Genomic DNA, 23,097 nt, shown 5'->3' with positions numbered 1-23,097 from the left:
TTATATGTATAAATCCAGCAATAACATATTTAATTGAATGTAAAATTGTGAAGGATTGAATACAGACGTCTGGATTCTAAAGAAATAAGTCGAACGCACCACTGTTTTCCTGAGTTATCTCCCCTTAGTAGAAATCGTTTAAAGTCGTTCCTTCAACAGACACAACACTTGTTGAGGGATGTCTTCATTAGATACATGGGTTAGCGATAAGTTGCATGACATTTTAGGTATATCTGACAAATATATTTCACAGTATTTGATTGGACTTTGCAAGAAGTCCTCCAGTTCTGATGGATTTGTTGAAAAATTGAGGGAGACTGGCGCTGTTGACATCAACACAAATACTTTACAGTTTGCCAAGGAGTTATGGGAAAAGGTAAATAATAATAATTAAACCTTTTTATTAATGCTGCGGAACAACCTAACATTATCATGCTATCTCAGGGAGAACCGTTGATGATTGCTGGCACAGCTTATCTGACTTGATGTCTTGTTTACCTTAGCTTTAATTTATGTGAGTATAATCTACATGTATTTTATTTGGTTCTCTACATTTTACATGTAGATATCCTTTGTTTTGTGTGTTCACATTGAGTCCATGATTTAGGATTTTGATGTATTTGAATCGTCCCACTGCTGAAATTTCGGTATTTTATTGCCGATATATGTATTTGTACACTTTTCCCACTATATCACAAGTCTCACTGCATCGTGATATTGCTAGAATAAGAACATGGAACAATGCACATTTTCAGTATTTGTTATCTTTTAACTCGGATCAAGTGTAAACTTTGAAACCACATATTTATCCAGTTTTCCTAACGACAGGAAAACAGGGGACAAACTCTGGATTTCAGCCATTTTCCCATTTTGCTATGGTTATATTCAGAAAATTACTGTGAAGTCCAATGAAGATGAAATATGGATAAAAAAGTTACCATGCATGATCCTTTGAACAGTTGTTGAAGTGAAATAAATTTTTGAAAGAAGTTATTTTCGAGAACCCTCTTTTCAATACAGTGATACAATGGGAGCATTTTTAAGCACCTTTTGGCAAGCAACTACATATACTAAGTTTGAAAGATGCTGCATCAGAATAGTAAATTGGTGCAAATTTAAAATGTTGTAGTAATTTAATTTAGACAAAATAAAAGATCCACTTTCAAGAGGCCTTTTTTTTTCTCAGTCTAGAAAACTAAGGACTGCCATGATACAATGAGGCCCAATATACTGCAAAATCATTGAAAGCATTTTAATCAGGATTAAATCTGTACAAATATATTCGTTCTTATTTACATGTAGTTGCTACCCTTTAAGTTTTTCTGGTTACAAGCTCTTATTGCTTATCCCATGACTTGAAAATACAGGTACATGTATACAGGTATGTCTTCATTTGATAATTATATCTATTTCATTGCAATAGAATTACAGTCTTTCTGAAGGTTTGTTAGACAGTTGGATATCACTGGTAAAAATGTGACAGGACCAGTAAAAAATCAGGAACACTAGACCGGAAGTCCGCAAAATTTCCTTTATTAGTCATTCTTGATTCAGGTCAAATGAATGGTAAAACTTGGTTTGGTCCTGAAAATAGTATGTCATCAAAGGACTATTTTTGACTGAACTCTTCTTCTACTGAAAGATAAAGACATCACAATTTAAAATTGGTTATTTTGACTTCAATTCATCACTTAGAGACAATTCTGGGGTTATTCACAGCAAAATAATAAGTGCAAATTCGTGTATTTCATACCTGTATTATGTATACATGTACATGTATCTACATTTACAATGATCCATCACATCACTGATGACTACTTGTAGTAAACCATGAAAAAAATATAGCAATTTAGGTGCATTTGAAAAAAGTGTAATCATGTCAGATTAAAATTTGAATAAAAATGATGGCATGCTAAGTTTTTTTTCATCATAAAAATGTGGTTCAGTTGCATAGTGAAATGTTAGATTTAAGTTATTTTTTTTTACAGATACCAAAGAAAGATATTGCAGAAAAACCAGGAAGAATTGCAGAGAGACAAGCTCTAGAGCTGCAAAAGAAAAATCAGAGTTATAAGTTGGTGTCATCTGGGAGTGATGATGAATACAGTATTCAACCTAAGGTATAGGATTAAAAAGCAGATGTTTTAGTTTTAATGTAAATTGTACTTGAAAATCTTATGTTCTCTAGTTGAATAAGAGCTCTGAAAATGATCTAAACAACCTTTGAACTAATTTCTTAGAACAAACTATAATGTATCCCAAATAAAGAGTTGTGGATTTTTTATTTTCTAGTCTTTTTTACCATACATGTACATGTACTATGTGAATAATACATTCTTGATATTTATACTACATGTATCATCCTTCTAATTTTTCCTGAAAATTACAAGAAAGAATGAATACACTACTGTCAACACAAATTTTAATTACTTCACTCTCCACAGTGGAGATATTTTTAGTGGAGTCACAGTATCTCCACTCTCCACAGTTGAGTCATCATTTCAAAAATTGTCTGTAATTAACTTCTCCTGTCCATATAACAAGGTATATTTAATGGTTCTAGCAGTTTAATAACATTTCAGTGAAGGACAGAAAAATGTTGAAAACTATTGAAATTGAGCAATTTTATCCCATTTTTTACTTTGGTGGAGTCACAGTGGAAGACATGAGTGACTCCACTGTAAAGAGTGGAGAAATTAAAATTTTGGTTGACGGTATGGTATATGTTAAATCTACATCATGAACCTGTTTATGCTTAAAAACCATATGATTGGACTGTGACAACTTTGATAGATACAGGTTCTTAAATTATTGCTAAATCTTTTTTTTTTCAGAGAAGAAAAGCAGAAAAAAGACAAAAGCATCTTCGAAGAAAAAAGGAGTCATCATCAGATGAAAGTGATGCTAATCCAGACAGGTATTATCCTGTACTTTGTACATGTTTATAAAAATTGTACCAAGTACATGTACATATACATACATGTCATGCAAGTACTACACACATACATGTACCTTGAACTGGATTAATCAACTGTTCCATTAGGTCTTTAATAGATGCTTGTAATTCAGAATTGGAAATTAGATGTAAGGTTATACATGTAAAATAAGAATATAACTCTTTAAAAGAAAAAAAAAACACATGCAAATACATGTAAAAAAAATCCTGATTTAAGGAGGTAGACTTAGGGTAAGGGACATAACTCTTGAAATCAGTGCTGTGTTTTTATCATATTTAATTTCACCAAAGCCTTTCAAGCTTCCATTTAAAAGAAAATAAAATCAATCCAAGTTACTTTGATGCTTACATGATATTTGATGTAAAATGCTGAAAACAAATGTTCCAATGATTTGCAGGAGTTGTGTCCCTTACACCAGGTCTATCTCCTTAAGGCTGTTGACAAGTAATACAGCCAATCAAATTTCTTGTGAAAATCAATTTTATCATTTAACTTGGAAGAACAAACCAATGAAAATTATTATTGGAAATCTTGCACATAAGAAATCCTCAGATAATTGACTTTGTATTACATGTATATGATGTATCTTTTATTTTCATAGGGACCTGGATGCTGATGACAAAATGGATTCTGACTCCAGTGATTCTGAACAGGAAAGATTACAGGATCTTGAGGAGAGAGATAAATTTGCCAATAGATTGAGAGAAAAGGACAAAGATCATCAAAGAAAAGTTATGTCAAAATCGGAAAAAAAGGTATAATTAAAAAAAATGTATATGCTGTGTGATGTCAAAATCAGAAAAAAACATAAATAGACAAATATTTATTTTACGTTATAGTAAAATCAGAAAAAAAGGTATAAATATATAAATGTGTATATTACGTTATGTCAAAACCAGAAAATAGATATAAGTTATAAATAAAAATATGTAATTGTTACATGATGTCAAAATCAGGAAAAATGTATAAATAGAAAAAATAATGTGTTAAGTGATGTAGTAAAAATCTGAGAAATATGTGTAGGTGGAAGAATAATTTTGTATAAAAGTTTTGTTAGCTGCTTGGAGAAGTGTTTAATTTGTGTAATGTTATTTTTTTTTGTAAGCTGCATCATTTGTAATGTTAAAATCAATTTGAAATGTACATATGCAACTTGACAATGGACTTGTGCTTTTAATAACTCATAAGGTGAAAACAATGATGATTAACGTTCATAAAAGAATTTGTACACTCTTAAAATTAAGACCAGTCAATCCGTTAAAGTTGGCACAAGTATTTTTTTTTTCTTTTGGTCTAAGGGAGATAACTGTGAATAAAATGACCAAAAAAAATTTGCTCCATTATAATTTAGTAAATATATTTAGGCATATGAAGAGGCAGCTAAGCGGTTACAGCTAGAGAAAGAGGACAGATCTAATATCATTCCCGAGTTACGTAAAAAGTCTAGACGAGATTATTATAAAAAGAGACACAGGGATAAGTTAGAAGATTTGGAGGCTGAGATTGTTGACGAAGAGTATCTATTTGGTGACATGAAGTAAGGCTAAAAAAAAATATGCTAAGTTTTCAGGCGCCGCTGCATCCCTAAAACCCTCCTGTATCTGCCATTTTTGTTACGATAAAATTCGTAAATTTTATATTTGTTCCACAAATTTTCATATCCAGTCCTTAATCGATTTTTAATTAGTTAACAGAATCATCTGCACGAAAACAACGGTGAAAAATATGATGCAAATGAGGCTGTTATTTAACATTGATCATTTAAAATGAAAGTTTGTCTTTTGGTGTAGAGATGGCTCTTATTTCTTGCCACATCTCATATTCCAGTAAAGTTTTGATGCCATGGAGTATTTTACTTCTCAACATTCTTTACATTTACATAATTGTTCAATTCAATGAAATTTCTCTCCCCCCCCCCAAAAAAAAATACCTCTCTCCCACATCAATTTTTTTTTAAAAAGTGGGCTGAGAACCTAGGCATTTTTTTGTATGGCAAACATGTATAGCATTTATTGAAGGCAAAAAATATGAGTGTTTAGTATAACACTTGAAAATTCATCAGGTAGAAAAGTCTGGATTTTTGTTTCTTTTTTTATGAAAAGTACAGTCTGCATAGACAGGCATAAAGTATGGGGTTATCCTAAACTCAGACATTTTAATTTTAAGGCCTTAATTTATTATAATAGAAAAATTATATACAGGTCAGACATTTTTATTGTGTTGTGCTAAGAGTAATCAAGGGAACCAAGATTATAGCTTTAATCAAAAGAATGTAATCCAGGGACAAAGACCAGACATGGAAACAGACATACACAACAAAGAACATAAGTAACTAAAATGATACATACAAAGTAACAAAAGCAAATGAGCAACTCGAACTCCACTAAAAACTGGGAGCATGGACCAGATGCTCCAGTAGGGTAACAGTCCTCTGCTTTTCTAGAAACACCTGCCAAGTTGCTCATAAAAAGTCAAGTCTGGGGTAGACGAAAGAGGAAAGGAAAACTATGACACATTGAACAAATCAGTTTTCATGGCACAGACGGATACACTGTAGCGATCCACGAGTTCATGATGATGACCATAAAACTTTTGTAGTGATGACTTCAATCTTGTAACAACATAACCCTGCACCAAAAGCCTATTTGTTAGAATTCTAGTGCGATACAAAAAGTGTGAGTAGTCTCGGCAAGCTCCGGCATAACATATGTGTTGTGATATGAACAATACAATATAAATCTAGAGTAAATTTACCAAAATATTGTTAATGGTTAATATCACAATATCTAACAGTGTGCACAGAAAAGCTATGAATATGAATAACTCACATTATACTCATATTGAAAAGACACACATTTTAATGTAATTATTTGTCAAACTTTTTTTTGTCTATGCAGGCAGCTCTGTTGGATTTAATTATTATTGGGGTATGTATATTATTTTAAACTGACACTTTTTTCAGACTCACCGATAAAGAAAGAAAGGAGTTAGAATACAAAAAGAAAGTACTGAAGTTAGCTAAAGAACATCGTAAAGCTGGTGAAAAACAAAAAGCAGACCATTACTACATGCCAAAAGATGATGTTAAGCCATCAGAAAAATATGAGGAAGATGAAACAGAAAAGGGACCAAATTATGAACAGAAGAGGTGGGAAGAGGAACATGTGGGAGCTGCATTGATGAGATTTGGGGCCAAAGATGCCAAGGATAAAGCCAGGGAGAAAAAATCTGTCAAAGATTATGATATGATTATGGACGAGGAAATAGAGTTTGTCCAAGCTTTACAGATGCCAGGAACAAGAAAGGTATGATAGATTCATTGTTTGTTATAGTGACATGTAATGAATAGCAAAATACAATTTCCTATTTGACCTGCATGTCACATGAATAATACAGTGAAATCTCTAAACCCAACTCGACCGTGCAGGTTCAGGTGTCAAAAGAATAGGCCTGCAGCAGCACTAAGCTTGTCGTAAAAGGCGACTAAATAGTGCTCAGAACCTTTGCCGGGGACTAGGGCGCTCTGCCCACAGAGCAACTGAGTTGTGTGCCCAGGTGGTGGAATGAGGTACCCCTGGTGTGTTACATGCTGGGGTTGTCAGGCTATAATACGGAAAACCTGACCGCAAACCATAGTGGTACACCGTTCCTTGCACGTTAAAAAACCCTACTGTGGTATTCTCCCGGAGTAGGAACCATAGGGCTCCGCCACAGGAGGCTAAATTGCCCGACCCTACCCACTTCCCCTTTTTCCAGTGGCAATCAAAATTTGTTGACCCCATTATCCTTGTGTCCCATCCCATTTTTCAATTCATCATCATTTCATGTTCATTTTATCATCCACTTCATGTTCATCACCTGAATATAGCTGAAATATTGCTGCTCGGGCATTAAACCCCAACAAACAAACAAAACAAACTAAACCCAACTCCTTTGAATTTATTTGGTTTAGATGTGTGTTTTATTACCCAATTTTCAAAAATACATGTACATATATACGTTTAAAGTAATTTGAAAGGAATAAAAAAATTCATGTTTAGACAGAATTTTTTTGTATTTTAAAAGTTGCCTTTAGACCGGTTTCACTTTATTATGGCATTTTTTTAAATACATGTATCTTCAAAATATCAACTCTTACCTATAGCTAGAATATATTTATATCATCTCTGTTTAGCACATATAATAGTAAAGGGAAAGTGTTCATTAAAAACCCTCCAAAGTTATATGCATGTACATATAATAAAGATATGTATTTATGGAAATTTTAGGTAGTTTCAATACTGGCTTTAATTGCATTTATTTGTGTAAAGTTTTTAATGGTACAAAAAATGTATGTGCGATCTTAAAATGATAACATGTTAAATGTTAAAAAAAAATATTTGTAAAAGAAATATTAATTATACAAATCCTTTCATGTTTTCATGGTATACACAAAAAAAAAAAATACAAAAAAACCTCTATTATTATTTCTAGAATTGTAAATTCTGATTTTATGGAAAATATTTTTTATTTTGTCCTTGCTTACCTTCATTAGATTTTTTAGTGTAAAATTGTAAATGTAAAATAATCTTTTATATAAACATATTCTATTTCTAGGGTGATGATCCCGAAATGTCAGAAAGGGAGAAAAAGAAGCAAACGATTGAAGAAACGCAGAAAAGTTTACCCATCTACCCATTCAAACAAGATTTGATAGATGCTATTGATGAACACCAGGTTCTTATTATAGAGGGAGAAACTGGATCAGGAAAAACAACTCAGATACCACAATATTTATATCAAGCTGTAAGTAGGTTATTTGGATAAAGAATAAGCAGTTTTTATATGACCCCAAAAATGCTAAATCATGCTGTCATCATCCATCATCCATAGACGTTTCGTGTCCAGACAATAAGTTGAGTATAAGTGTGTAGATCTTTATGAAATATTAGAAGGTGAGATATCAGAAAAGGAAGGCTGGCATTGATTTTAGGGGTTGTGACTTGAACAGCTTTTGAATAATTGCCTAAAAAAAGGACAACTGATTCTGGTCAAATTCTTATCCTGTGTTAAATGTTTAATTATAATCAAAATTCAGAGCTGTATCAAGCTTTAATGGTGTCCATACTTGCCCCAACTGTTCAGGATTGGTTCACTGCAGTCAAATTGAAGCTGTGCCCAGCAAAGCATTTTGTTATACCTTTTGTCAGTTTTCAAGTGAAAAGGCTTTTTTTTTAACCAAATTAGTACCCACACTATTGAAATGATTGATTTTGAACTGTTTTAAACAGAAAATGAACAGTATAACATAATAATGGGCCTTAGAGGCCTTATCATTGATCTGTCTTGCATTTAACAACACTATTGATGCTTAACACACCTTTGAAATTTATAGAGTTTGTTTATAATATGAAACACTTTAAGTATACTGAAAACCAATTTATTTTCCCATGCACTTTGTTTTTGCTTATTTTTGTAATCAAGAAAAATTTGCAAAAATAAGTCACCATTGATATGTTCATACATTATGGTCTATTTATAGAATTTATGTTTAAGTGTGCATTTATAACTCACAAAATTAAATTACAGGGAAACTGAATTGACATCATGAAATGCAAAAATAGGCATCCAGAGAAATCAGTTGGTTTATATTAGTTATAGACTTGCTTAAGAATCCTTTTGCTGTGATCAGTCTCTTACTAGCATGGGTGAAGGGGGCTATAGGTTTGTTTTTAATTCTTATTGTCATTAATTTTCATTTAGGGTTATTGTCAGAATGATAAAAAGATTGGATGTACACAGCCTAGGAGAGTTGCCGCTATGTCTGTTGCTGCCAGAGTATCAGAAGAAATGGGATTCAAACTTGGAAATGAGGTATGAAAAAAAAACCAACAATTTAAGATATTTTGATACAAATACACTGATATATCAGGAATATGGTTATAGTTAATTCAACAAGCCATTGTTCTACAAATAAGATATTTTGTGATTAAATTATTGTAGCATACATTAAATAATTTGTCTTGTCATAGTGACTACCTGTACTGTCATAAACATGTCGTAGTGACTACCTGTATTATCATAAACTTGTTCTAGTGACTGCCTGTACTATCATAAATTGTCGTAGTGACTACCTGTATTATCATCAACTTGTCATAGTGACTATCTGTACTATCATAAATTGTTTCAGTGACTACCTGTACTATCATAAACTTGTCTTAGTGATTACCTGTACTATCATAACTTATCTTAGTGATTACCTGTACTATCACCAACTTGTATTATTAACTACCTGTACTATCATAAACTTGTCTTAGTGACTACCTGTACTTTCATAAACTTGTCATAGTGACTACCTGTACTATCATAAATTGTCATAGCGACTACCTGTACTATCATAAATTGTCATAGTGACTACCTGTACTATCATAAATTGTTTCAGTGACTACCTGTGCTATCATAAACTTGTCTTAGTGATTACCTGTACTATCATCAACTTGTATTATTGACTACCTGTACTATCATAAACTTGTCTTAGTGACTACCTGTACTTTCATCAACTTGTCGTAGTGACTACCTGTACTGTCATAAACTGGTTGTAGTGACTATTTGTACTATCATAAATTTGTCGTAGTGACTACATGTACTGTCATATACATGTCGTAGTGACTACCTGTACTACCATAAACTTGTTCTAGTGACTACCTGTACTATCATCAACTTGTATTATTGACTACCTGTACTATCATTAATTGTTTCAGTGACTACCTGTACTATCATAAATTTGTCTTAGTGACTACCTGTACTATCATAAACTGGTTGTAGTGACTACATGTACTGTCATAAACTTGTCTTAGTGACTACCTGTACTGTCATAAACTTGTCTTAGTGACTACCTGTACTATCATAAACTTGTCTTAATGCCTACCTGTACTGTCATAAATTTGGTGTAGTGACTACCTGTGTTATCATCAACCATTCTTAGTGACTACTTGTACTGTCATATACATGTCGCAGTGACTACCTGTACTTTCATAAACTTGTTGTAGTGACTACCTGTACTATCATAACTTGTCGTACTGATTACCTGTACTATCATCAAATTGTGGTAGTGACTACCTGTACTGTCATAAACTTGTCATAGTGACTATCTGTACTATCATAAATTGTTGTAGTGACTACCTGTATTATCAACTTGTCATAGTGACTACCTGTACTATCATAAATTGCCTCAGTGACTACCTGTACTATCATAAATTGCCTCAGTGACTACCTGTACTATCATAAAGTTGTCTTAGTGACTACTTGTACTATCATAACTTGTCTTAGTGATTACCTGTACTATCATCAACTTGTAATATTGACTACCTGTACTATCATCAACTTGTCATAGTGACTACCTGTATTATCATAAACTTGTCTTAGTGACTACTTGTACTATCATAACTTGTCTTAGTGACTACTTGTACTATCATAACTTGTCTTAGTGATTACCTGTACTATCATCAACTTGTATTATTAACTACCTATAGTATCATCAACTTATCGTAATGACTACCTGTACTATCATAACTTGTCGTAGTGATTACCTGTACTATCATAAATTGTCGTAGTGACTACCTGTATTATCAACTTGTCATAGTGACTACCTGTACTATCATAAATTGCCTCAGTGACTACCTGTACTATCATAAATTGCCTCAGTGACTACCTATACTATCATAAACTTTTCTTAGTGACTACTTGTACTATCATAACTTGTCTTAGTGATTACCTGTACTATCATCAACTTGTATTATTGACTACCTGTACTATCATCAACTTGTCGTAGTGACTACCTGTATTATCATAAACTTGTCTTAGTGACTACTTGTACTATCATAACTTGTCTTAGTGACTACTTGTACTATCATAACTTGTCTTAGTGATTACCTGTACTATCATCAACTTGTATTATTAACTACCTATGCTATCATCAACTTGTCGTAGTGACTACCTGTATTCCTGTAAAGATTATTATTTAGATATCCCTGAGTTGTATATTCTTTTTAAGATTGATCTGTATATATGACCACCTGTCTTATGTGAATATAATTTTGCTCTTTCTAGGAAGGTGACTTATCAAAATGAGTTATTCATACTTCAGAAAAGAAGTTGTGTTTAATGTTTTTGTACTCTTTAAAAAGGTTGGTTACAGTATTCGGTTTGAGGACTGCACATCAGAAAGAACAGTGGTTAAGTATATGACCGATGGAATGTTACTGAGAGAGTTCCTGTCAGAGCCAGATCTGGCTGGTTATAGGTAAGTTTTCAATGCACACATAGGTTTTCAATTTCAATTCAGTAATCAGCAGTTTAAATAACTTCTTCACTTGAGTTGGTAAAATTAATTTTTACATTTGAGCTTTAGCGAGCTTGTTAAAATACAAATTCTACCATAGAGATTGGAGAAAAAGTTTAAATCAAGAATATGAATAAAGAGAATTTGTTTCTCCCATGAAATCTGTAGAAAAAATGGAAAATCTGAAATGATGGGAAATCTCCCATTGTAATGAAATCAACGTCTGTTGTTTAATTCCATGTGCATTGTTAATCACTGTTTAAGAATGGAAGAAATATATATCAATAAGGACATGTATAAACTGTGTCATATGATATTTGGCCATTCATTGGATCAACCATAATCATTTGGTTACATAGTATTAGTTATCAACCACTTAAAAACATTGAAATTTGTGTCTGAGCCTCACATGATTCTAATTATAGTTGCACCCAGTTGTTGCCGAAAAAATTCAAAATGGTGTCTTGTGACAGGTCTGATGCTGTGGACAAGGTAGAAATGGAAGCCGGCTGTCTGATTAGAACTCCAAGAAAACTAAAAGAAAAAATTACAGTGCTTTTTAATATTTCAAAGCATTCTTGTCCAAACAGAATTACAATTACAAATTACTGCTCTTATGTTTAATAAATATACACTGACATCATTTAACTTAAGTTGTTGTTTCAGTATAGGCTATTTAATATTTTTCAGTGTGATGATTATAGACGAAGCCCACGAGAGAACTTTACATACAGATATACTATTTGGACTTGTCAAGGATATTTCTAGATTTAGACCTGACCTTAAACTCTTAATATCAAGTGCTACACTTGATGCTGAAAAGTTCTCAGAGGTACAGTTATAACTGTTATAACAATATGCTATTTAAATAGTACTCCAGGTAAGAATCATGCAAAATGTGATTTATGATGGGAAAGCCTACATATTTTTATTTTTGATATTTTGTTTGAAATGTTGTATTGAACAGAAATTAACATGTGGTTTTTCATATAACTTGTGCTCTTTGGAGATAAAAATTATATAGAACGTACTGTAGAATTCCAAATTTAGGGAGATTACTCTGTAAATGACACTAGAATACAATAGAAACTATTGGATTTTCCATGTGGATTATCTACTAAGAGCAGACGGATTGGAATGAATTATTATACATTTCATCATGTAGATCTATAAAGCAACTTAATAACAAAAATCACATTTTGCAGAATTTACATGATTCTTACAAGGACTGCTACTTAATACTTAATAAGTATTTGGTACTAATAATTAATAAGTCTTATTCAAGATAGTTTAATGAAATTTTTTCTAAGAGTGAATTTTTTAAGTTAAATGGAACACAAAAATCTAATTTTCTTTCAACAAAAATATTTTTGTGTTTTACAATTTAGCATATTGTAAAAATGTTTGTGTCACAAATGACACTCATCCATATTGTATTTACTGAAGAAAAAAAATGTGACTAATTGGAATTCCTTTCAGTGATGTTAATTTTTTTGGAAATGTTTTGTACATGTACATTTGCATTTGATAAGAAATCTATTAGTATGCATGAAAATTTCTTTTTGATTTCAATTTAATTTAATGCTTATAGCATTACTTTTAATATCCAAATTTGTCATTTTTAACAGTTTTTTGATGATGCACCAATTTTCCGTATCCCTGGAAGACGATATCCTGTGGATATATTTTACACCAAAGCTCCTGAGGCTGATTACTTGGATGCAGCTGTTGTGTCTGTGCTACAGATTCATGTTACACAGCCCATGGGAGATATCCTGGTGTTTCTCACTGGACAGGAAGAGATTGAAACATCCAATGAAATGCTAATGGTATGTTGTTCTATTCATTTCTGATAAGCACCTTAGTGGTCTCATTGCAGCATGCTCATGGTTAGATCTTTAGCAGAGTCATATCAAATGTTACTGAGAGAGTTCCTATGAGAGCCAGATCTGGCTGGTTATAGATTTTTCTATTCATTTGGGATAAGCACCTTAGTGGTCTCATTGCAGCATGCTCATGGTCAGATCCTTAGCAGAGTCATATCAAAGACTTCATAATCTGTAGTCAAGCATTTCATGATTTTAAACAAGGCAGGTATATACTGACCTAAATATCTGTTCATCTGTCCTTTTGTTCATTCATTGGTCCTTTTGTCTGTTTGCACCTTTTCATGTCAGTTTTCTCTGCAACTGCTTACCACAGCAACTTGATATTTTGGCAAAAGATTAATATATGTATGACTAAACATGTATCAAAGGATTTCAGACTCAACTGACTTCAACTTCATGTTTGGCAACTTGGTTTATATTTTTAACGATTATGTTTTAGGGGAAGGAAGGGGGGTTTATTTTTTTTTTAAATAAAAGGTACAAAAGTAAACAAATCAGTATGTGAGCTGTTAACTTTGAAAAAGAGTTTCTTATATATTGGTTAAATATAATTTTGTCAATTCATTTTATTTTATTTATCTATTCATACTGTATAGCGGGTAATTTTGGCATTTTTTGTGGTCTGTCTCAAATTTTGCAAAGTTTTTAATCTGGACTTCAGTTCTCAGTGCACCAATTAGCATCTGCCTAGATTAAAAACACTTAATTTTTCATAACCCTTTTTGCCTCAAAATCACCAAACTTTACACCTGCAAAAATAACCCACAATATAGTATATATATTCATCTATTATTTAAAATTTGTTATCTGTATTTTTTTTTAGGAAAGGACAAGAAAGCTGGGTAGTAAAATCAAAGAGCTGATTATTTTACCCATCTATGCAAACCTACCTTCAGATATGCAGGCTAAAATATTTGAGCCAACACCTCCTGGGGCTAGGAAGGTTTGTTTTATAGCACTGTCATGATTTGACACTTATATTTCTCATTAGGTGGCCCACAGGGCTATTTGATAGGTAAATTAGGTTGTCCTCAAAATTATTTTACAGTCCTGACCTTAGCATTTATAGATTTTAAGAATTAATCAAGATAGTCCAAAGGACTTCCAATTAAAATTTGCAATGTCTGCACCGACGGAAGCCATCCAAATCTTCCTGAATTATGATAAAATAAATAAAATGATTAAGAATATCAAGATAAATTGTATTTCTTGGGTCAACATTGGTGCAGACTCTTTCATAAAATATAAGAAAAATGGTTCCTCTGACCAATGTTGTTAGCCAAATCGTGCATTACAGGTATTTTGTGACAATTCAGCTGGATGTTTAGAAGTTTAATGAGACAAATGAAAATTTGCTTCAACTCAAAGATCAATTTTCACAAAAAATGAGGGGGAAATTTTACCCCTAAAAGTACCTCACATTTAACCATGACCACAAACAAAAAATAAATAGTAGAAACACATTTTCTTACAGAGGATGCTTACCCTACCAGTGCACCTGGTCCATGCTCCCAGTTTTTAGTGTAGTCGGAGTTGCTCATTTGCTTTTGTTACTTTGTATGTATGATTTTAGTTACTTTATGTTCTTTGTTGTGTATGTCTGTTTTCCATGTCTGGTCTTCGTCCCTGGATTACATTCTTTTGATTACCGCTGTAACCTTGGTTCCCTTGATTGCTCTTTCTTGCACTCTTGTTGGAATAAGGGACAAAACTGATTCTTCTGTTTTTTTAAGTGGATTGACAAATGTTTATATTTCAGGTGATTTTAGCCACCAACATTGCTGAGACCTCTCTGACCATCGATGGAATTAAGTATGTAATTGATCCAGGCTTCTGTAAACAGAATAGTTATAATGCTAAAACAGGGATGGAATCTTTGGTTGTTACTCCAATATCCAGGGTAAAGTACCTTAAATGTTTAGTATTTTAGAATTGAAAAGAGTGAAAACCCGAAATATAATGACTAGTGTGAAATAACATCCGGATTTAAGGCCATGTTTACTTACATATTGATTGATTGATTGTTGGGGTTTAACGCCCGAGCGGCAATATTTCAGCTATATTCAGGCGATGAAAGTGAAGTGGATGATAAAATGAAGATTGTTCAGCAAACAAGTCAAACCTTCAAGCATTTTGACATTAGTAATTGGTTATTCATAATATCCAATTTATAATCGTATTTATTATATAGATATCTTCATAGTTAATTGCTATTTTCAACATAAAATTTTAATTTTGTGATCACCAGATTGATGTTTATATTGTTACATTTTTGGGGTGAAATTTTTGGGGTAGAAATTACAGATTAGTTTCACATATGAAACTATTGAAATTTAGTTAACTGGGAATACTGCTATCTATATAATGATTTTATTTATTCAACAAGTTAAAATAACATATTTTAAATGTTGATTATTACACAAGTGTGGTGCTTTAGCTTAACTGCAACTCGTTGAAATAGAACACCAAGCTTATGTGACGAAAATTTTACTTTAATTTAAAATTTATTTTTTAATTAGCACCTGTTATTATGATTAGAAATGATTTTCTTTTACTATTTCTTCTTCAGTTTCCTCTTTTATATCCTTTTGTAATTTATCATAACTTCATATTTTTCACAGTTCTATGTGTTTTTTTTTGTGTTTTTTTTTGGGTGTTGTCATGAAATAATATTTGTGTTTTTTTATTATCAAAATTGGACTGTTGTTTAAATAGTTTAGGAAGTGAAATTTGGAATGGAAACATGTTTCACATACAATGGTGTATATATTTTTTATTTTGATAAGTTAATGTTTTAGGCATCAGCAAACCAGAGAGCAGGGAGAGCAGGTCGTGTGTCAGCTGGGAAATGTTTTAGACTCTACACAGCCTGGGCATATAAGAATGAATTAGAGGAAAATACGATACCAGAAATACAAAGAACTAATTTGGGGAACGTTGTGTTGTTGTTAAAAAGTCTGGGAATTAATGACCTTATACATTTTGACTTTATGGACCCACCACCCCATGAGACCTTAGTCCTTGCACTTGAGCAGTTGTATGCCCTTGGTGCTCTCAATAACCATGGGGAATTGACTAAGCTTGGTCGAAGAATGGCTGAGTTTCCTGTAGATCCAATGATGTCCAAAATGATATTGGCTTCAGAACAGTAAGTTCAGAGTTCAAACAATTTATAGTCGAAATTTAACATCATGGAAAATAAGATACTTTTATAGTGTTGGTCTACATTTATAGCTATCCATCAAAAATATCTAAAGTCTCTACAATAACTACCTAAAGTATATTTTGACTGAGGGTTTTTTAAATGTCCTTGTGTAACTTTTTGGTTCTCGCATGGATGGAGATACATAAAAAATTTGTTGTTTCAATCATTATTGTATGAATGTGTGCATATAAAGTTTTGAATAAATATTTTGGTAAAAATCTTATTTTTATGCAATATCACAAATTTTGATAATGAGATTTTGTCAGTGCAGATCTTGGTAACTGAATGTAAACACAGTTATTAAAATGCCTCATTAAGATATGTATTTTAAACTTTGAAATTTTTAGAAGATTTCATTTATTTTGAGTTATAGGTGTCTAGGACATAAGTGCCCAAGGCAAAAGCCCCCAGACGTAAACCCATGGACAAAAGCTCTCTGGGTAAAAGCCCCCCCCCCCCCAAGGACAAAAGCCCCCCCATCTTAATGTCAATATATGTATTTCTTTTTTTTTTTTGTATTTTTGTATTTTTTCTTTTGTTGTGTGTTCCTTTTATATTTGTATTGCTTTTTTTTTTTGTTTCTGTATTTTTTTCATTCTATTTAGAAATGAAAGCAAAAAATGAAATGGTTTCAATTAATTACTTCCTGATTGACTTCAATTTCAAACCAATTGAAAGTTGTTATCATAGTTAAATAAGCAACTATGACCATCATGAAAGGTCAAAGATCAAAGTACATTATAACTAATCGATTATACCATTCATCTAAACTTTAAAACTTATACTAAATAAAATTTCAAAACGAAATAATTGTTTAAAATTTACAATTCCAGTTTTAATACTTTTTTATTTATATCAGTCCATGTAGTATAAGTTGCAAAGAAATCAAATTTCAAATTTTACACTTTCTGTATTAATAGAAATATTATTCATAATTGATAAAATAATTTCTCATGGAGGGCTTTTGTCTGGTAGCCTTTTGTCCTAGGGGGACATTTATCCAGGGCTTTTGTCTTGATTCTGAATTATGGACTGTGAGCATTTTATTACAATATAAAGAGAAATCCATAATTCAAAGTCCTCAAACTTACACAGTTTGATAAACATCTATGATTGATGTCAGTAATTAAAAATTTCTTAACAGTGTTTATAACATTATCAATTCTTTAATATATACTGAAAATTATTATTTATTTTTCAGGTACAAGTGCTCAAAAGAAATCTTAACCATAACAGCCATGTTATCAGTGAACAATGCCGTATTCTATCGACCTAAAGATAAAGTTGTCCATGCTGATACGGCTCGTCAGAACTTTTTCCGCCCAGGTGGCGATCATATTACATTGCTCAATGTTTATGAGCAATGGGAAGAGACAGAGTATTCCACACAGTGGTGTTATGAAAATTTTATACAGCATCGATCGATGAAGAGAGCTAGAGATGTCAGAGATCAGTTGGAAGGCTTGTTAGAAAGAGTAGAAATAGAAGTGACCACAGGGGATACAATAGCTATTAGAAAGGTCTTCGTAAAAATCATGCAAATTTTTTTACTATGTGATTTACCCCAGAAAAACGCTACCGGTACATTTTTTTGGGTTATTAAGTTGTTTCATGGGCCTATATGATGAAACTGACAGGTTGTTTGTCTTTGAGACAAAATGACTTGAAATTTCCGTCATTCTGAAAATGGAAGGGAGCCGATATTATGGCGCATTCACCAAATAAAAAAAATTGTACAAAGCTGTGTCTACTAAATTGATAAATTGTTCTTGTCTTAAATTGCATAAATATCTGCTATTAGCCTAATATTATTTTAGGCATTTCCTATGAAGGGTAGAGCTATTAGCAGTCAAATCATGACATCACCAATTTGTTATGAGTGATATCTCAATTAGCAAGAATATGCAAGACTTTGTAGAAGACCTACTCAACTCCTGCATTTAAAGCTTAATTTTAATATGACGTCCTATAAAATATCAAATAAGATATTACCAAATAGATACCACAGGGCTATTCAGAGGCAGAAATAGTCTTTTTGTCAAATCAGAATAGAAATAATTCATGTTAGGTATGGTGTTATTCTCATTTACACATGGGTTTGCCTTTGAAATGGCATTTTGTACCTTTGCTAAAGCTAGATATAAAATAAAAGCCTGTGTGTAAATGAGTCCAACATATTACTATCATGAATTATTTCTTTAGTAACAACTTCCAAATTGTTTACATCAATTCCAACAAAAAGATTTTGAACTATTCATGTATCATGTGTAGAAAGTAATTGAGACTTCCTCCTACAACCAATCAAATGATCAACCCATTTATGTGTCAGTCTTTAGATATGTAATAATCAGGCAGTGAGTGAAACATGGTATGAAAAAGCTCACCATTTTGAAAGTTTAATTTGACAATTTGCTCCCTCAGAATCAAAGAAAATAGATAAAATTTCCATATTATTTTGGTACACTGAGTTACAATTTCATTAAAATGCACTGAAAAATGAACATTTCAAGGGCAGATAACTTTGTCAAAAATCTAATTTTTCTAACATTCTATGGAAAAATTTCTGAGCAAATCCAGTGATGCAGAGATCAAACAATGGTCTTTTCAAATAGAGGAAGTATCCTTGAGTAAAATTATATTGATGGATCATGCATGTTTCTGATTTTCCCATTTTGCCTAATTCTTACAAAAACTTACACTTAAAGTTTGATTTCTATACCATATGTAATTGTTTGATATTTTTTTTCAGGCAATTACTGCAGGATTTTTTTATCACACAGCTCGGTTATCAAAGGGAGGTAACTACAGAACAGTTAAACATCAACAGACTGTTATGGTACATCCTAACAGTAGTTTGTTTGAAGACAGACCAAGGTGGATGATCTATCATGAATTAGTTTTTACTACGAAAGAATTCATGAGACAGGTCAGTTATATTGTGACAAGGGAGGTTTTGCCTGATCATGGGCTTGAAACTTACATTAAGATTATTAAGTAACACTCCAGCTAAGGATCATGCAAAATGTGATTCATGGGTAAAAAGCCTACATATTTTTATTTTTGATATTTTGTTTGAAATGTCATAGTAAACAGAAATTAACATGTGGTTTTTCATATGACCCGTGCTCTTAGGAGATAAAAATTATATAGAATGCACTGTAGATTTCAAAATTGAGGGAGATAACTCTGTAAATGGCACTCAAATACAATAGAATCTACTTGATTTTTAATGTTGATTATCTCCTAAGAGTAGGCAGATTTGAATGAATAATTACACATTTCATAGTATAGACCCATAAAACAACTGAATTACAAAAATAAAAATATGTAGCCTTTTTTGGGGTGTATCACATTTTTCAGATTTTGCATGATTCTTACAAAGACAGCTACTTAAGTTCTTAAACGAGTGCGTAGTGAAGATCTGGGATATCTCACATTAAAGGAAGATATCCCAGATCTTCACTATTCACGAGAAAAAGAATATATTCCTTTAGTTTAAAATTACTTAAATTATATGAATGAATGACGTTGATAACTGGAGCAAATTAATGCGCCTGTGTGATTATGTGTGTCATGTCAGTTGAAAATAAATACCTTAAAACAAAGTCCTCAGTAAAATCAGTTATTGTATAGTTGCTAAGAATAGTAATTCCATGATTCAAAGAGATCATTCATCCAACCTCACTTTTGATTGGTTTGCCAGTGAAGACAGTGTCACTTGCCGCTGTCTTCATTGGGCTGTCTTCACCAGAAATCGATCAAAAACAAAAGAATATGAATGGTTCTGAATTCTGTATTAATCTGTCATTGTTCTTTTCTTATACATTATTTATTGATCGATAAGAAGTCAAAATAATTCTATCGATGGAAATACATACAAAAAGATAATAAATATTGTAGGAAAATATATCTGTAAAAAACAAAGAAAAAATTGAAAAAAATGAAATGCACAACCTTGACACCCATATATTGAGTGGATACTTTTGTATCACAAGAGCTTTTTCTGGATATTTTTGTTATGAGTGCAATTATATTATATATTATATCAACATGTGTTTTTTTATATACTTTATATTTTTTTTATTTTATACAGCGGCAATAAATTTGGAGTTGTATAATACTATGGTGCTGTTGTTGTCTGTGTAGTCGTTGTCTTGGAACACTTTGTTTCCATGCGATAAACTTAGTTGTGGTTGACCAATTATTCTGAAATTTTGATATGATTTTCCTAAACAATTTTCAAAACTTTTCTTCTCTGAAACTACTTGACCAATTAGAACCAGACTTGATATGAATGTTAATTAGGGTATTCTGCATAGAATGATGTGGGAATTTTTGATCTGTGGAAAAACATGGCCACCGTTACTAAAAATAGAACATAGGGGTCAGACAGAAGTTTTTCGCATATATCTCCAAAATAGTTAGGTATAGCCAAATTCTGACAATGGGTAAAAGTGTTCAGCATCATGAAATCTATCTGTGGTCTAATTTTCATTTTAATCTGTTAAGCCATGTTGGATTTATTGCCCTTTGTTCACATTTTTTTGCTATTTTTAATGTTATTCTTTCAAAAATTTTCTCCTCTGACACTACTTAACCAATTGGCACCAAACTTGGTATGAATGTTCCTTGGGGTATCCTGCATAGAACAGATATGGGGATTTTTGATCCGTTGAAAAAATGGCTGCCATTACTAAAAGTAGAACATAGGAGTCAGACAGTAGTATTTTGCATATATCTCCAAAATCGTTAGGTTTAGCCAAATTCTTTTTATTGCTGAAATGACCCTTATTATAAGGCCTTCACAAGTCTTCAGGGATCAAAGTTGTCAGATGACTGCTTGTAAAAGTTATTGCCCCTGAAAGGTGAAAATTGATGTTTTTTTTTTCAGTTTTCAGTCAATATCTTGAAAACTATGATAAATAGAATGAAACTTTAAATTGCTGAAATGATCCTTATGATACGACCTAGGAAAGTTTTAGGGGATCAAACTTGTTAGATGACTCCTTGTTGGAGTTATTGCCCTTGAAAGGCAAAAGTTATGTTTTCAGCAGTTTTCAGCCAATATCTTGAAAACTACAATAAATAGAATGAAACTTTCATTGATGAAATGATCCTTATGATAAGTTCTACCAAAGTGTTCATTGAGTCAAAATTGTTGGACAGCTCCTTGTAAGAATTATTGCCCTTGAAAGACAAGAAATTAACCAGGTGAACGATTCAGGCTCCTGGGAGCCTCTTGTTTATTTTTTGTCTGATTTTGGAACCAGCTGCTCCAGTGGTGTAATATCAATTTTGCCAGATTTATTTTGCACTTGACTTGATTCTGGATTGAATTAGTATTTGATTATTTTGTTGTTACCCTTATTTAAATTTTTTAATTGGATTCATATATCTTTTCCTCTGCCCCAAATAAGTGGTATTCTAATGTTTTACCCCAGTCCATCCCAATGTCTGTTTGTCTGTCACTATTATATTAGTTTTGCTTCAACCTCTTTACACACCCTTTTATTGTTTAACACCAGCTTTTATACAGGTGTGTCATATTGTGGAATTTGACTAAATGTTTGAATGACTACAACTTCTTGTTTGACAACTCAGCTTATATACTAAAGTTTAATTGAATGGAAAGCACTTGTAGTCATTAACTAACATATTGCTTGTTTATTTATTCAAAGGTGATAGAAATAGAGAATAGCTGGTTGATGGAGGTAGCCCCTCATTATTACAGAGCTAAGGAGTTGGAGGATGGATCAGGGAAGAAAATGCCTAAAAATACAGGAAAGTCAAGAGACGAAGTGACTAGAAAATATTGAATAATGTCCCTTGTGAAGATCTAAAAAATACAACAATAAAAATGTTGAAACATAGTGAATGTGCTGTGAAAACTGCTACAAGTAGCAAAGCAAGGATGAGCAATGGGCAGCTAGCCTGATAAAAAACTTAAATCAGTTCAATTGTACTCATTTACGTGTCATACTTATTTTCACGAATTTCATGTTCATGTGCTCTCCGCAAATATAAGTACTTTCTTCCATTATTCTATATGCAAAAACTATGATTTCTGTGAAAATAAGTACCTGTGAATACTGTAAATGTATTCATTTTCGCGGATGCTAATTTTCACATATTCTGTCAAGTGGACATATTCACGGGTATGAATTTTTGAGGTTTAAATAAAATGATAAGCGTTATATAGTGCTTAAAAACAATTTAGCAAGTCCTATTTTTTGTGATTTTCTGTCCATCCCGAAAAAAGCAAAAATTAATACACCATGAAAATTAATACGTTTACAGTATGTTCATAAACCAATAATCGTGAAATTTAGTACCTGTGATAATAAGTACAATTACACTAACAAACCTACCTACCTTATTGTTTTATTTTTTTTTTTTAAATAATTGTCTAACTCTAGCAGTACTTTTGCATTTTCAAAGGAAGATTTATTTCCTTACGCATGCTGAATTTTTAATATAAATAGCAGCAACTATGGAATTTTTAAAGAATGTTGAATTTTTTATTAAATCTAATGCCTTTCCAAACCATCTTTAGTTTAGGGCTTATTAATTATTTTTCCAATGTACATTTGACTGTCCAACTTTTGTCCAGTGCTAATTTTTCAAACTATAATAATAAAAAGTACATTTGTAATTTACATTACAAAAAACAATAAAATTTCGCTATGTAGAGATCTGCAGAGTTCATTTTCTTTATGATTTTCTTTG

The 23,097-nt window shown here is 32.0% G+C and overlaps 1 protein-coding gene across 1 annotated transcript; it reads left to right on the top strand.

Annotated features, from left to right (window-relative positions):
• Positions 1-101: 101 nt before the first annotated feature.
• Positions 102-23,063, top strand: LOC148612177 (pre-mRNA-splicing factor ATP-dependent RNA helicase DHX16-like). Its single transcript, XM_088593388.1, has 17 exons — positions 102-376; positions 1,989-2,120; positions 2,835-2,917; positions 3,559-3,712; positions 4,322-4,494; positions 5,920-6,262; positions 7,554-7,742; positions 8,700-8,810; positions 11,123-11,238; positions 11,968-12,109; positions 12,906-13,106; positions 13,990-14,109; positions 14,926-15,066; positions 15,965-16,314; positions 17,573-17,891; positions 19,121-19,297; positions 22,050-23,063. Exons 1-17 carry the CDS (start codon positions 179-181, stop codon positions 22,185-22,187), a joined length of 3,087 nt encoding a protein of 1,028 aa, XP_088449514.1. The 5' UTR covers positions 102-178; the 3' UTR covers positions 22,188-23,063.
• The last annotated feature ends 34 nt before the right edge of the window (positions 23,064-23,097 follow it).

The sequence above is a fragment of the Perna viridis genome, chromosome 7 (genome assembly GCF_037379345.1).
Source record: "Perna viridis isolate PV_CMFRI_1.1 ecotype Kerala chromosome 7, ASM3737934v1, whole genome shotgun sequence".
In the NCBI taxonomy this organism is placed as follows: domain Eukaryota; kingdom Metazoa; phylum Mollusca; class Bivalvia; order Mytilida; family Mytilidae; genus Perna; species Perna viridis.
Note: the sequence above shows the minus strand (reverse complement) of the source record. Positions and strands in the feature narration are given on the sequence as shown.